Source organism: Saccopteryx bilineata, chromosome 11, assembly GCF_036850765.1.
Source record: "Saccopteryx bilineata isolate mSacBil1 chromosome 11, mSacBil1_pri_phased_curated, whole genome shotgun sequence".
Lineage (NCBI taxonomy): Eukaryota > Metazoa > Chordata > Mammalia > Chiroptera > Emballonuridae > Saccopteryx > Saccopteryx bilineata.
Window position 1 is genome coordinate 67,580,732 of NC_089500.1, and position 15,466 is coordinate 67,596,197.

The 15,466-nt window shown below is 42.1% G+C and overlaps 1 protein-coding gene across 2 annotated transcripts in view; it reads left to right on the top strand.

Moving 5' to 3' along the window:
* RSBN1 (round spermatid basic protein 1) overlaps positions 1-15,466 on the top strand; it is a 56,372-nt gene continuing 40,906 nt past the window's right edge. For both annotated transcript variants that reach the window (XM_066246501.1, XM_066246502.1), the window contains exon 1: positions 1-711. In XM_066246501.1, coding sequence (XP_066102598.1) covers positions 6-711 — 706 coding nt within the window. In that variant the 5' untranslated portion in view covers positions 1-5. The remainder of the gene's footprint in view (positions 712-15,466) is intronic.

Here is a 15,466-nt window from a genome sequence, read left to right on the forward strand (position 1 = left end):
CCGGCATGTTCGGCTCCGGTCCAAGACCCGTGGAGAAGTGGAGGGCGACGGAGGGACTGCAATGCCCAGCGGGCCCTGCGCGGGCGGCGCTTGCGCGGTACGCGGACGGGGGGGCGGTCGGGCCATTTAAATGTGTGTTTGTGGGTGAAATGGCTGCGCAGGTCGGAGCGGTGCGCGTAGTACGGGCGGTGGCGGCGCAGGAGGACCCGGACAAAGAGGGGAAGGAGAAGCCCCATGCTGGGGTCTCGCCGCGGGGAGTGAAACGGCAGCGCCGCGCGAGCAGTGGGGGGTCTCAGGAGAAGCGGGGACGGCCGAGCCAGGACCCCCCTCTCGCTCCCCCTCACCGGCGGCGTCGCAGCCGCCAGCATCCCGGGCCGCTGCCGCCAGCGAATGCAGCCCCAGCCGTCCCAGGCTCCGTGGAACCTCTGCTTCTGCCGCCCCCGCCGCCACCTTCGCTGGCGCCCGCCGGGCCCGCTGTCGCTGCCCCGCTCCCCGCCCCAGGCACCTCGGCCCTCTTCACCTTCTCGCCCCTGACGGTGAGCGCGGCCGGGCCCAAGCATAAGGGCCACAAGGAGCGGCACAAGCACCACCACCACCGCAGCTCCGACGGGGACCCCAGCTCCTGCGTGCAGGGCGATCTCAAGCACAAGGACAAGCAGGAAAACGGCGAGAGGACAGGAGGGGTGCCTCTGATCAAGGCCCCCAAGAGAGGTGAGAGCGGGCGGACCGCCCGAGCTTGGGCTCTAGGTCTCAGTCCAGATATCCCACCCCTTTAGCGCGGCGAGACGCCAAACCCCTGCCTGCCTCCTGCCGCTCCCCTCCCCTAAGCCCCCTGGGGTGGACTCTGGATTTCAGACCGTTGACACAGGCTGACCTACTTGAGGCTTCTCGCTTCCAGGCGGAGCTGTCAGTCCCCCCACCCACTCCTCTCAAAGCCTTGACCGACGTTTGTTTTCAAATTCGGCAGGGTTTCCGCGCGGTGCGGTCCTTGGCGTGGGATTCGTAGGTGGGGTATTAAAAACTGCCTTTCTAAAGTCAAGGCTTGTCGCTACGTTACTTTCTTGCTGTTTCCTTAATGGTCGTTAATAGTCACTCTTCTCTTCTCCAAAACCTTCCCGGGTATGGTTTGGGGCTCTAATGAGTTTGAATTCTTAGAGAGGTTACTCGACTCATTGATTGTCGTAGTTTCTGTAAGGTGGGATATCAGACGCGGTTTACCTTCGTTCTTTTTTTATCTGGTGGTAAAGATCATGTTTTGATTTTCATATCAGATCTTAATTCTGAGGAAAGGAGTGGAAAGGTTTTCTCTCCCCTTTGATCCCAGGAAATAGGACCAATCTGGCCCCTAAAGAGTGGGAAGTGTGGAGTAGTAGTAGATAGTAGAAGCGAGAATTCCAATTGCATTAAATTTTGTCTGGCACAACAAATTGGGGATTTATGTAATTCTAATAGCCCCCACCAAAGTCAAGAATATTTAACCCAGAAACTGTTTACCTAATTAAGTCTGAGTTCTAAAGAAATTAGGGTGGCCAAAATTGGTATCTTCTGTTTCCAAGTACCTGTAGTATTTGTTTATATTCTCTGTAGAAGAAAGAGTGGGGCTGTATAAATTTTGATTATGCCGTGCGTTTGCATATGATCTTATGTAATTTGTTGTGTCTCCTCAAGATTTTAGGATACCTCGTGTTTCTTAGTAATGGGCCAGTTGGGTTATTACATGTTAATGAACCAGCTTTCCAATCTAAAGTTTTGTGAGTCTTGGATTCCTTCACATATTTGGTCTTAGGCTAAGAAGGCTAAGACTAAGGCTAAGGCAATTATTTTATTTTGGTGGTGCTACTTCCAAATAGTGCAGTATATTGCAAATAATGGCTCAGTAGTATTTATTGAACTCAGTTACATCTTTCTTCCTTTGGTGGCATCCATATCTTAGCCTCAGGAATAGAACTTGTGTCAGGCTGACTGGAGTGCCAGTTTCCACCATCGGTATGCAATGATCTTGCTCTCTTATTTTTACCTTTCTTTCTCAAACCTCCTCATGTTTTATGTTTTAACCATACAGAACTAGAGGTAATTTTAGACACCATCCAATTCAACATTGTATAGTAAAAGAAGAAACTAAGGCCAACAGTAGTACCAAGTATAAATATTTAAAAAAATTTTTAAATGAATCATTGGCCTAATAGGGAGTAGAACCTAGATCTTCTGAATCCCAGTTCATCTTCATCCCCCAGCTGCATGATAGTGCTTTCTCTTTCTGCTATTCATTTTCCCACTTCTTTGCTTACTTACCTTTTCCCTTGGCATTAGGGTGGCAGGAGCCAGTCCCATCAAGAATTTCTGACCTACGATTCCCGGCCAGGGCACACAGGAGAAGCGCCCATTTGCTTCTCCACCCCTCCGCCGCGCTTTCCTCTCTGTCTCTCTCTTCCCCTCCCGCAGCCAAGGCTCCATTGGAGCAAAGATGGGCCGGGCGCTGGGGATGGCTCTGTGGCCTCTCCCTCAGGCGCTAGAGTGGCTCTGGTCGCAACATGGTGACGCCCAGGATGGGCAGAGCATCGCCCCCTGGTGGGCAGAGCGTCGCCCCTGGTGGGCGTGCCGGGTGGATCCCGGTCGGGCGCATGCGGGAGTCTGTCTGACTGTCTCTCCCTGTTTCCAGCTTCAGAAAAATGGAAAAAAATAAATTTAAAAAAAAAAAAAAAAAAAGAATTTCTGACCTAGCCCCCTTTTATGGGAGGCAGTGGCAATTACATATATAATAAATCACAGTGTGCTCCTTTGGAGATTGCGCAGGCTTCGTGTTTATTTTTTTATTTTTTTTAAAAGATTTTATTTATTCATTATAGAGAGGGGAGAGGGGGAGAGAGAGAGAAAGGGGGAGGAGCAGGAAGCATCAACTCCCATATGTGCCTTGACCAGGCAAGCCCAGGGTTTTGAACCGGCAACCTCAGCGTTTCCAGGTTAACGCTTTATCCACTGCGCCACCACAGGTCAGGCAGGCCTCATGTTTTTTAAAACACAAACAAAAAACCCTTAACTGAGTGCTGTCTGAAACACCTTTCTCTAATGATGGAAATGTCTGTATCTGTGCTGTCCAATGTGGTAGCCTAGTCATATGTGGCCCGTGAAACAAGTCTTGAAGACTTGAAGGCTAGTGTGACCGAGGAACTGAATTTTTTATTTACTTTTAATTAATTTATAATTAAATAGTTCCTTTTGATCAGTGTCTACCACATTAGACAGTGTAGCTCAAAGCATTTGTACTTTGCCAATATGTGAAGAACACAAGTAGGTTTAAGACTGGATCATTCAAACTTCTTTAAAAAATTGAGATGTAATTGATATATAACATTATGTTAGTTTTAGGTGTGCAACATGATTCAACATTTGTATATATTGCAAAATGACCACAAGTCTAGTTTAAACATTTCAACTGTTGAATGAGAGACTGCTGGGGGGAAAAAGCTTCCAGGCCAAATACATTGGGGAAAAACCGAACACCGTAGCCTTCTGGGTGCATGACACACACTGATGTTTTAACAGTTCTGAGAACCCTACAGAAAATAACCTGGTTTAACTTGGTTTAATCCAGGCTTTTGCACACACTTTGCATACCTTTTATTTTTATTTTTTTGCTGAGCCTCTGGAATCAGAATTTAAGCCTGGCTCCACCTCTTACTGTGTGACTGTGGGCAAATTACTGTACGTTGACCATTCTCAGCTTCACTTTTTCTGTTTGTAGAAGTGTTGTGGGATTTCTTTTATAAGGTTGTTATGTGGTTTAAGTGGGGCAATACGTGTGGGAAGCACTTAAAACAGTATGTGGCTGATATTAGGCACTATTAAAACTGTCGTTTGTCATTTTATCATGCTTTGTCCTTGAAACAACTCAAATTAGTGAGGAGAGTGGCTAGACCCTTGTTATATAGAGAGCTGTCTTCCTTTTCCTTATCCTCAGATTTTTAGAAACTTTTTATTTTGAGATAATTATTCACAAGAAATTGCAAAAATAGTACTGATGGGGGTTCCTATCCCCAGTAGTTACATCTTACATAACTATTGTATAATATCAACACCAGGAAATTGACATGGGATGTGTGTACTCTTTGCTGTTTTATCACTTGTAGATTAATTTAACCACCACTGCAATCAAGATTCACACTATTCCATCACTAGGAGGATGCCCCTAATTCCATCCATGTATATTCTTAGGAACTTCATGTCTCCTCGCTTCCCTAACCCCTAAAAACCACTAATCTGTTCTCCAGCAACCACTGATTTAACTCTAGAATTTAATGATTTTGAGACTATTATAAAAAGAGAATAATACAGTATGTAATTTTCTGAGATTTTTTTCACTCAGCATGATGTTCTTGAGATCCACTCAAGTTACTGTATCAGTAGCTCACTGCTTTTTATTACTGAGTAGTACTCTAGTGTGGATATACCAGTTTTGCTTTTTGGGGTTTTTTTAAGTGAGAGACGGGGAAGCAGAGAGACTAGTGCATGCACCCCAATCGGTATCTGCTCGACAAGCCCTCTTTGGGATGATGCTCTGCCCATCTGGGGCCAGTACTCAGCACCCGAGCTATTTTCATATCTGAGATAAGGCCATGGTGCCAGACTCAGCCCAGGGCCAACTTGCTCGAATGAGTTTGGCTGCTAGAGGGGGAGGGAGGAAAGAGAAAGGGGGGGAAGAAGGGTGGAGAAACAGATGGGTGCTTCTCCTGTGTGCCCTGACTGGTAATTGAACCCGGGACTTCTACATGCAGGGCGCTCTACTGCTGAGCCAACCAGCCAGGGCTGCAAGTACCACAGTTTAACTGTTTACGTATTAAAGGGCATTTTAGTTTCCAGTTAGCTATTATGAGTAGAGCCTCTGTGAACATTCATGTTCAGGTCTTTTTTTTTTTTTTCTTTTCCATTTTTCTGAAGCTGGAAACAGGGAGAGACAGTCAGACAGACTCCCGCATGCGCCCGACCGGGATCCACCCGGCACGCCCACCAGGGGCGACGCTCTGCCCACCAGGGGGCGATGCTCTGCCCATCCTGGGTGTCGCCATGTTGCGACCAGAGCCACTCTAGCGCCTGGGGCAGAGGCCACAGAGCCATCCCCAGCGCCCGGGCCATCTTTGCTCCAATGGAGCCTTGGCTGTGGGAGGGGAAGAGAGAGACAGAGAGGAAAGCGCGGCGGAGGGATGGAGAAGCAAATGGGCGCTTCTCCTGTGTGCCCTGGCCGGGAATCGAACCCGGGTCCTCCGCATGCTAGGCCGACGCTCTACCGCTGAGCCAACCGGCCAGGGCTGTTCAGGTCTTTTTGTGGATGTAATTTTCATTTCTCGAAATGAATGTCATATGGTGAGTGTTTTTATTTTTTGTTGTTTTTTTTTAAAGACATTGCCAAACTATTTTTTAGACAATCTGTACTGTTTTAAAGTCCTACTGGCAATGTATGAGAGGTCTATTTCCTCTAAATCCTTGCCAGTATGTGGTATTGTTACTATTTTTATCTGTTTTAGTAGATGTACAGTGATACCTTATCATGGACTTAAGTTGCACTTTCCTAATGGCTAGTGATATTTAACACCTTTTTATGTCATTTGCTACTCATACATTCTCATCATCATTAAAAATATCTCTCTGTCTTCTGTTCATTTCCTAATTGAATTGTTTATATTTTTTAACTAAGTAAAATTTGAGAATTCTTTGTTTTTTTTATATTTTTTTGAAGTTGGAAAAGGGGAGGCAGACAGACTCCCGCATGCGCTGGACCGGGATTGAGAATTCTTTGTAGATTACAGATAAGAGTCCTTTATCAGATGTGTAGTTTGTAAATATCTTCTCTCACTCTGTGTTTTCATCCTCTTAACAGGTTCTTTCACAGAGCAAATTTTAATTTTTGTTCTTTTATGAATCATGCTTTTGGTGTCAAGGCTAAGGTCACAAGACCTAGGTCTCCAAAATTTTCTCCTTTTTTTCTCTCTTTTTTTCCCTGAAAATGTTAGAGTTTACTTTTACATTTGAATCTGTGATCAGTTGGAGTTAATTTTGTATAAAGTGTGAGGTTTAGGTTGAGGTTCCTTTTATTTTTGGCCTATACTTATGCACCTTTTGTTGAAAAGACTATTCTTCAATTGAATTTCTTTTGCACTTCTGTCAAAAATCAGTTCCACTGCCTATTTTTTGTATGACCTGTGAGCTGACTTTTCATTTTATTTATTGATTGATTTGAGAAAGGAAAGAGAGAGAAACATTGATTTGTTCCACTTATTTATGGATTCATTAGTTATTTCTTATACAGTATGTCCGTAAAGTCATGGTGCACTTTTGACCGGTCACAGGAAAGCAACAAAAGACTACAGAAATGTGAAATCTGCACCAAATAAAAGGAAAACCCTCCCAGTTTCTGTAGGATGATGTGGCAGCATGTGCGCATGCACAGATGATGACGTAACACCGTGTATACAGCGGAGCAGCCCATGGCCATGCCAGTCGAGATGTGGACAGTACAGAGAAAAGTTCAGTGTGTTCTGTGGCTCACTAAATTTGAATCCGTGACCAGAGTGCAACATGAATATCGGCGCGTTTATAACGAAGTGCCACCACATAGGAATAACATTATTCGGTGGGATAAGCTGTTGAAGGAAACTGGCAGTTTGGTGGAGAAACCCCATTCTGGTAGGCCATCAGTCAGTGATGAGTCTGTAGAGGCTATACGGGATAGCCACCTAAGGAGCCCTAAAAAATCTGTGCGTGAGCCCACATCGAACTGCACTGATTAGGTATGAAACTGGGAGAGTTTTACTATTATTTGGTGCAGATTTCACATTTCTTTCGTCTTTTGTTGCTTTCCTGTGACCGGTCAAAAGTGCACCATGACTTTACGGACACACTGTATGTGCCCTGCCCAGGGATTGAACCTGCAGCCTTGGCATATCATGATGGTGCTCTAACCAAGTGAACTACCTGTCCAGGTTCTCGTTTCTGTATTTTAAATGGTTGAAAAAAAACCTTGCCCTGGCCAGATAGCTCAGTTGGTTAGAGCATTGTCCCAAAATGCAGAGGTTGCCCGTTCCATCCCAGTCAGGGAACATATAGGAACAGCTCGATGTTTCTGTCTCTCTCTCCCTCTCCCTTCCTCTCTTGCTAAAATGAATTAAAAAAAAAAAAAGAAAGAAAACCCATGATATTGAACATGGTATAAAATTCAGATTCAGGGTCCAGAAATAGAAACAGTTTTACTGTAGCACTACTCCAGTCATTCAGATGTACTGTCTATTGCAGTATTTGAACTACAGTAGCAGGTAGTCGGGACAGATCATATGGCCTGCAAAGCTAACGATCTGGCTTTTTATAGAAAAGTTTGCTGACCCCGGGAGGCAGCTCCCTCTGCTAAGAGACATGCTCCTGCACACCAGCCCAACAGTATTCAGTGCAAACTTGTGCACAGTTTAACCACAGATTTCGGATTCTAGACATTTGGAGTTGCTCATAAATAGTTGAAACGAAATTTTAATCTGTAAATGCTACGGTAAACTTGCTTTACCTGTAAAATGGTGCATAAAATGATTTTTGAAGAGGTAAAATGACACGTTTAAGTTTTTCTAGTTAGGAAATGAAATGATAGAACTGAATCTAGAAATTAAATATTAAAAGGTATTAAAATCTTTTTTTTTGTTTCTTGTAACAGACTTGAGTCTTTTGAAATCTTAATTTATTTTCTTTCCTTCTTACTGCTCAGTTAGAAGCATAGAACAAACTTCCTCCACAAAATCCATCAAAGGAAGTAATGCTTCTTTTTAATTATGCTTAAATTTATGATTTTACTAAATTTTTTTTAAAAAAGGAAAGGAGTGAGTCGATTCCTGTAGCTTTCTTCTCCAGTGTCATTAAATGACAGGCTTGCTTTTATATAGTCCCCGTGAGTCAGCCTTCCTTTCTCACATTTTTTCAGCTTTGACCAACTGCCCAGCTGTTATCGCAGGGAATGTTTCTAAGTCAGACTACTAACTGAAATTTTTGATGATGTCAAAATGCTGTTGGCAGAAATTTTAAATCCAGAAACAGCTGATTGTTTTGGTGACAAGAGTGGGGAATTACTTTGAGATTGTACAGAGAACTGAAACAGATAAGCTTGGGGACTGATACTTTTACTTATCCAGAGAGAGGCAAAAAAGCCTTTAAGGCCATGACCATTTTTGTATTTTTGTATAACATAATGCCATCTTTGTGATCATGCAGAATTATCATGTAGTGGGCACTCAGTAAAATATTTGTTGAATGGAGTAATGCTCCCTTTATTGGAGGGTTCTTCCAAACAGCCTCCAATCACAAATTAGTTGTGATTAGATCATTTTCTTTGATCAGTTAAGAGGAGTGTTTCAGAGAAGAGTTGCTAGAGAATGGAGTGCAGTGTATTGGAAGAGTTTGAGTTTTGGAGTGAGACAAGTAAGTTTGAATCTTGGTTGTCATCTTCTGGCTTTGTGACCTAATATATAAATAACATACAGTGTTTCAAGCTGTATTCTTTTCTTCTCTGTCAAAAGGATTTATATATGTCCTTTACTGGTTTAAACTGAGATAACATGATTCCTAGCAGACACTTGGTGAATAATAGTTTTCTTCTCTCTTTCAGAGGTTTATTTTCCTTTTTTAAAAAAATTAATTTTTATTTATTTATTTTATTTATTTTTACAGAGACAGAGTGAGTCAGAGAGAGGGATAGACAGGGACAGACAGACAGGAATGGAGAGAGATGAGAAGCATCAATCATTAGTTTTTCATTGCGCATTGCAACACCTTAGTTGTTCATTGATTGCTTTCTCATATGTGCCTTGACCGCGGGCCTTCAGCAGACCGAGTAACCCCTTGCTGGAGCCAGCGACCTTGGGCTCAAGCTGGTGGAATTTTGCTCAAACCAGATGAGCCCGTGCTCAAGCTGGCGACCTCGGGGTCTTGAACCTGGGTTCTCTGCATCCCAGGCCGATGCTCTATCCACTGCGCCACCGCCTGGTCAGGCTTTATTTTCCTTTTTATGTGTTTCTCTTGTCGTACAATACATTGTACTCTACGTTGGTAATTTCTAGGCTGTAGTTTTTATATCTCAGAGTTATTACCAATTGTTTCAAAGAATGTTATCAAATATGAAAATGATAGTAAAGAGAGTGAGAACTTGTGGCCAAATACTGTGATGAGGCCTTGTATTGTCTCATTTTAATACTCTGAGATAGATAATAGTATTAATAACATTTTAAGATGAGAGTATTGAAGTTTAAAGAGATTTATGAGCTTGCTCAGAGAGCTTAGTGAGCAGTGGAGGTGGCACATTAACCTAGGTCTTTCTAACTACAGAGCACCTTCTCTTAAATAGCATACACTCGACTGCCTCTACAGTTCAACTGTTTTGGAGTAATAATAGTAGTTAACATGTAGTAAATATTTGTTATGTTCTGGGACTATTCTAAATGCTTTATATGCTTTGTTTCTCTGCACACTGATTTTATAAGGATGTACTGTTTCCACTTACCAATGAGAAACACAGTGCAAAGAAATTAACTTGAAAAAGGCAATACTACTGGGATAGGGATTCAAATCTTGTCAGCCACTCTTAGACACCATGATATGCGGGAGGGGGCTGAGGAAGTGTTATAAAATGATCAACTAAAATAATGATCTTTAAAATGAACAGTTTTTAGTTTTTATTTAATTAATTAATTTATCTAATTTGGTGACCAGGACTTAGAGGAGTGGAGGAGGGGAGGCAGAGACAGATTCCCACATGCGCCCCTCAGGGATCCACCCGGCAAGCCCACCAGGGGGCAGTGCTCTGCCCAGCTGGGGCATTGCTCTGTTGCTCAGTAACTGAGCTCTTCTTAGCACCTGAGGTGAGGCTATGGAGCTGTCCTCAGTGCCCAGGGCTAACTTGCACCAGCTGCTCCATGGCTACAGGAGGGGGGAGGGGGAGGGGGAGGGGGGGAGGGAGGGAGAGAGAGAGAGACAGAGAGAGAGACAGAGAGAGAAATGAGAGGCAGAAGGGTGGAGAAGCAGATGGGTGCTTCTCCTGTGTGCCCTGACTGGTAATCGAACCTGGGACATCCACATGCTGGGTCAATACTCTACCACTGAGCCAACTCGCCAGGGCCAGTTTTTGATTTTAATATGGAACTAGAAGAGTTTAATAAAACCAAAAAACATTTGTTTTCAGAAAACAACTTTAGTCTTTTTCCTTATTATGATTAATAGACTATAAGAAATTGCAATTGTTTTGTTTTTGCTTATCCACCATGATTTTTAGAAATGAGAGTGTTTTATTTTTTTCAGTTCTAAGCTATAATTCAAGCCTACGAATGGTGTTATGATTCATGTTTGGAAATGTAGAAAGCTGATATTTTTGCATTAATCACCCATTGAATAGTGATGTTAAATAAATTATACTATTTGATAGTTAGTAATAATGCTATTAGCACATATGATTTTATTGAGTGTCATATATTAATCTTAGTAATAATGACTTTTTTTTTTTTTTTTTTCATTTTTCTGAAGCTGGAAACAGGGAGAGACAGTCAGACAGACTCCCGCATGTGCCCAGCCGGGATCCACCCGGCATGCCCACCATGGGGCAAAGCTGTGCCCACCAGGGGGCGACGCTCTGCCCATCCTGGGCATCGCCATGTTGCGACCAGAGCCACTCTAGCGCCTGAGGCAGAGGCCACAGAGCCATCCCCAGCGCCCGGGCCATCTTTGCTCCAATGGAGCCTTGGCTGCGGGAGGGGAAGAGAGAGACAGAGAGGAAAGCGCGGCGGAGGGGTGGAGAAGCAAATGGGCGCTTCTCCTGTGTGCCCTGACTGGGAATCGAACCCGGGAGTAATAATGACTTTTTTAAGGACAGCCAGCAATTTCTCTCTCAGATGAATATTTATATCTTCTGTAGAATTACATATTCTTTTTATATTTAATCTCACAGTTTGATATGTGAAAGCTTTCCTTTATCCCATGTACAGTACAGTGTAGCATGGCTCTTTTTCTATAAATCAATGGTTCTTAACCTGTGGGTCTCGACCCTGGCGGGGATCGAACGACCAAAACACAGGGGTCGCCTAAAGCCATATAATATGTATTTTCCGATGGCTTTAGGCGACCCCTGTGTTTTGGTCGTTCGATCCCCGCCAGGGTGGATTCCCGGTTGGGCACATGCCGGGGTCGCGACCCACAGGTTGAGAACCGCTGCTGCAAATGAACTCGTGTCAATAAATTTTAGCTTTTGCGCTGTAGGGAAAAATACTCAGCATTACTTTCTGAATACATTTTTATAGTTTATTTCTTTTTTTTTTTTCAATTAAGTAAGAGGCAGGGAGGCAGAGAATGACTCCCACCTGTGCCCCTACTGGGCAGTGCTCTGCTATCTGGGGCACTGCTCCGTTGCCTGAGAACCGAACTATTTTAGCGCCTGAGGCGAGGCCATGGAGCCACCCTTAGCGCCCGGAGCCAACTTGCTTGAACCATTTCAAGCCGTGGCTGCGGCAGGGGAGGAGAAAGAAAGAGAGAGGAGGAGGAGGGGTGGATAAGCAGATGGTTGCTTTTCCTGTGTGCCCTGACCAGGAATAGAACCTGGGACTTACACATGCTGGGTTGAAACGCTCTACTGCTGAGCCAGCCAACCAGGGCTATGGGATTTGAACCCATGTATACAGAGCATAATGGAATAGCAGTCCATTGCCTTAAGCGCTTGACCACCTCATCGACTTTAAAGTTTTATCACAGTTTTTTTTAAAATTGACATTTTAATTAAATTTTTATTTTTAAGATTTTATTTATTGGTTTTAGAGAGAGGAGAGTGAGAGAAAGTGTGGGGAGGAGTGGGAAGCAGCTTGTAGTAGTTACTTCTTGTATGCCTTGACCTGGCAAGCCCCAGGGCCTTTTTTTTTTTTTTTTGTATTTTTCTGAAGTTGGAAATGGGGAGGCAGTCAGACAGACTCCCGCATGCGCCCGACCGGGATCCACCCGGCATGCCCACCAGGGGGCGATGCTTTGCCCATCTGGGGCGTTGCTCTGTTGCAACCAGAGCCATTCATTCTAGCGCCTGAGGCAGAGGCCATGGAGCCATCTTCAGCGCCTGGGCCAACTTTGCTCCAGTGAAGCCTTGGCTGCAGGAGGGGAAGAGAGAGACAGAGAGGAAGGAGAGGGGGAAGGGTGGAGAAGCAGATGGGCGCTTCTCCTGTGTGCCCTGGCCGGGAATCGTACCCCGGACTCCTGCATGCCAGGCTGACGCTCTACCACTGAGCCAACCGGCCAGGGCCAAGCCCCAGGTTTTGAACCAACAGGTCAGGCTGACATTTTAATTATTTATTTATTTTTATTTAGGTGTTGATCTGAATACATTTTCTGTTGAAAAACTAACACACTCAACCAGAAAGGGAAAGATTGCTAATTTTTTAGACAGTGATTAAAAAAAAAAAAAAAAAGAGATATAATTTACATATAACATTGTGTAAGTTAAGGCATACACATACTAATTTGAATAATTTATATTGCAAAGACATTGACTTTTTAAATAACTCTTTAAATTCAAGTCAAAGCAACCTCAGTATCATTCTCATTTAGCAATGGTGGCTCACTTGGTGTAATAACCTTTAACTTTGTATATGTGTGTTAATTTCAGTTACTACCATAATAATTCAAAAATAGTTTTTTGTTTACTCATGGAAATTCATTAATTAGTATGATACAAGTTGTCTCAAATTTCTCTATAAAAAAAGGTGAGCTTTCTTTCTATATCTCTGCCTTAGACTCAGAATTTGAAAAACAGGATTAGTAAATAGATTGAAATTTATTTCATATTTTAAACTTTTATCATGTTGAAATGAGATTATAATCAATTTAAGGTCTTTTTTCTTATACAGTGTTTTAAAATTTTTTTTTGAGATGGACCTTGTTGGCTTAATTGAATGGTTCTCACATAATAATGAGTTGGAATCAAAACCCACAGAGACTTGATCATATTAGAAATGCCAATGGTAATCTAATAGTAATATAGAAAATGTGTTACAATCAAGGCAGATTTTTGGTGTTAATTTCAGTGACAGATCTGGGTCGCATTTCATCTTCTGCATACCAAATGCCTCCTCTGAAGCTTAAAATAACAGGATCTAGTCAGAGACTTTTTTTTTTCTGTGAAATTGCTAAAACATTTAGCAGAGGATAATTCAATGATTTTTTAAAAATTGGTTTAACCTTTATATTTAATGGTATTAACATTTAGTTGCTTGGGAGAATTGCCTAAATTACTGATTTGCTATATGGCAAAAGTATTTAGATTAATTTTATTTGGTAAGAAATATATATGGCTGTTAATAAGTGTTTTAATGAATTCTCAAAAATTTAGTCATGTAGACTAAGAAATTGCTTTTTCTCTTGCCAATGTAAATAATCTGATGATGTGTATTTTGGTAAATGACCCCAATTTAATTACAAGTGATGTTTGCAAATGGTTTTCTTTTTGTTGTTTAAAAGCAAATATTAAACAAAATGAAAATCATTTGGCTATAATGTTTAAAGTCTTTGATTTGCACTTTAAAATATTTTCTTCAGAAGGTTTCATAACCTGTATGATATGGTGATTAGAATGATTTTGTATAGAATACTTCATCTGTCATGTATTTACATGTTATATATCAAGTAGATTTTTTTACTGGAAGATTTATTGAACGTGTTCTTTCCAGGTGTAGTAATAGGATTAGTTGAAGTATGTCTTAACTAAATTTGGAGTATGATTCAACTGAATTTGTTGAATCATGTCACAAATGCTATTGTTGGGTGGATAAATTCTTTTTTTAAAAATTTTTTTATTTTTCTGAAGTTGGAAACGGGGAGGCAGTCAGACAGACTCCCGCGTGCGCCTGACCGGGATCCACCCATCATGCCCACCAGGGGGCGATGCTCTGCCCATCCGGGGCTTTGCTCTGTTGCTACCAGAGCCATTCTAGCACCTGAGGCAGAGGCCATGGAGCCATCCTCAGTGCCCGGGCCAACTTTGCTCTAGTGGAGCCTCCGCTGTGGGAGGGGAAGAGAGAGACAGAGAGGAAGGAGAGGGGGAGGAGTGGAGAAGCAGATGGGCACTTCTCCTGTGTGCCCTGGCTGGGAATTGAACCCTGGACTCCTGCACGCCAGGCTGACGTTTTACCACTGAGCCAACCGGCCAGGGCCGGGTGGATAAATTCTTTACAGTAAGTACCACTTGAAGGTTGGTCAGGACTATAACTGATATTTAATCCTAAAGAATTCTTGTTAGGTATATTTTCCAACTAGTAAATAAAAGATGCCATTTCTATTTTGGGTTTGTCAGTCCATGATATTCCCATAAAATTAAAAAAAAATTTACTTACTGATTTTAGAGAGAAAAAGGCAGGATGGGGGGTGGAATCATCAGTTTGTTGCTCCACTTACTTAGGCCTTCACTGGTTGATTCTGTGTGTGTCCTGACCAGGGAGCAAATATGCTACCTTGGCGTATTGGGACGACGCTTTAACCAACTGAGTAACCTGGCAAGGGCCCTAAAATTTTAAATTATAAAAGTAATGTTTTTTGTAGAAAATTAGAAAATATGGATAAGCAAAAAAGAAGAAAGCTAGATGTTTATAATTCTACCAGCCTAGATAACTACATGAATACTTTGGTATATATTTCTCCAGCTATTTTTCTGTGTTCTACGTATACAAAACACGTATAGACAAGTCACACTTTCTCCTCTCTTTAGGTACTTTGCTTCTCCCTGGAATAGTTTTTCTCTTGAAAACATGCTTGTCTTGTCTTGTTATTTAGGAGTCAGTCGAAAGGTCACCTCCCAAAGAGAGCTTCCCCAGTATCTGGAGTAACCTATTAATAACTTTCTTTTTCTTGTACAACTAGATTATAAGGTTCAAGAGAGTAGGGATAATGTCTGTCTTAGTTAATACCGTATTTCTATTGCCCAGAATATCCTTGGTACATAGTAGGTAATAAAAAATGTTTGAATAAATGACTAATATTATAAAATGGGATAAGATTGTATATGTGTAAGGTGCTCTGGAAAGAAAGGTAAGATGTGTATTATATATCTATAAGTCTATTTCTACATACCTATAAATATGCATATATATATATATGTGGCTGACTCTAGATTGTTTACAGTCTAGAGGAAAGGTAGAAAATTAAGTAAGTAATAGCACTGAATGTGGTAAGTGCTTTGATAGGAAGTACAGTAATAAGGAAGCACACGGTAGGGGTAGCTATCCAAATTGAGTGGAGAGAAAAGTGACAATGCAAGCATTTTCTAACCTTATAATTTGACAATTCTTCTCATCTATAATATAATTTATAATGGTTGGATAGTATTTTATCATATATAAATACCAGAATTTAATCAATATCCTATTATTAGACATTTAGGGGGCTCCTTAAATAACACTGTCATGGATACCCTTATATATCT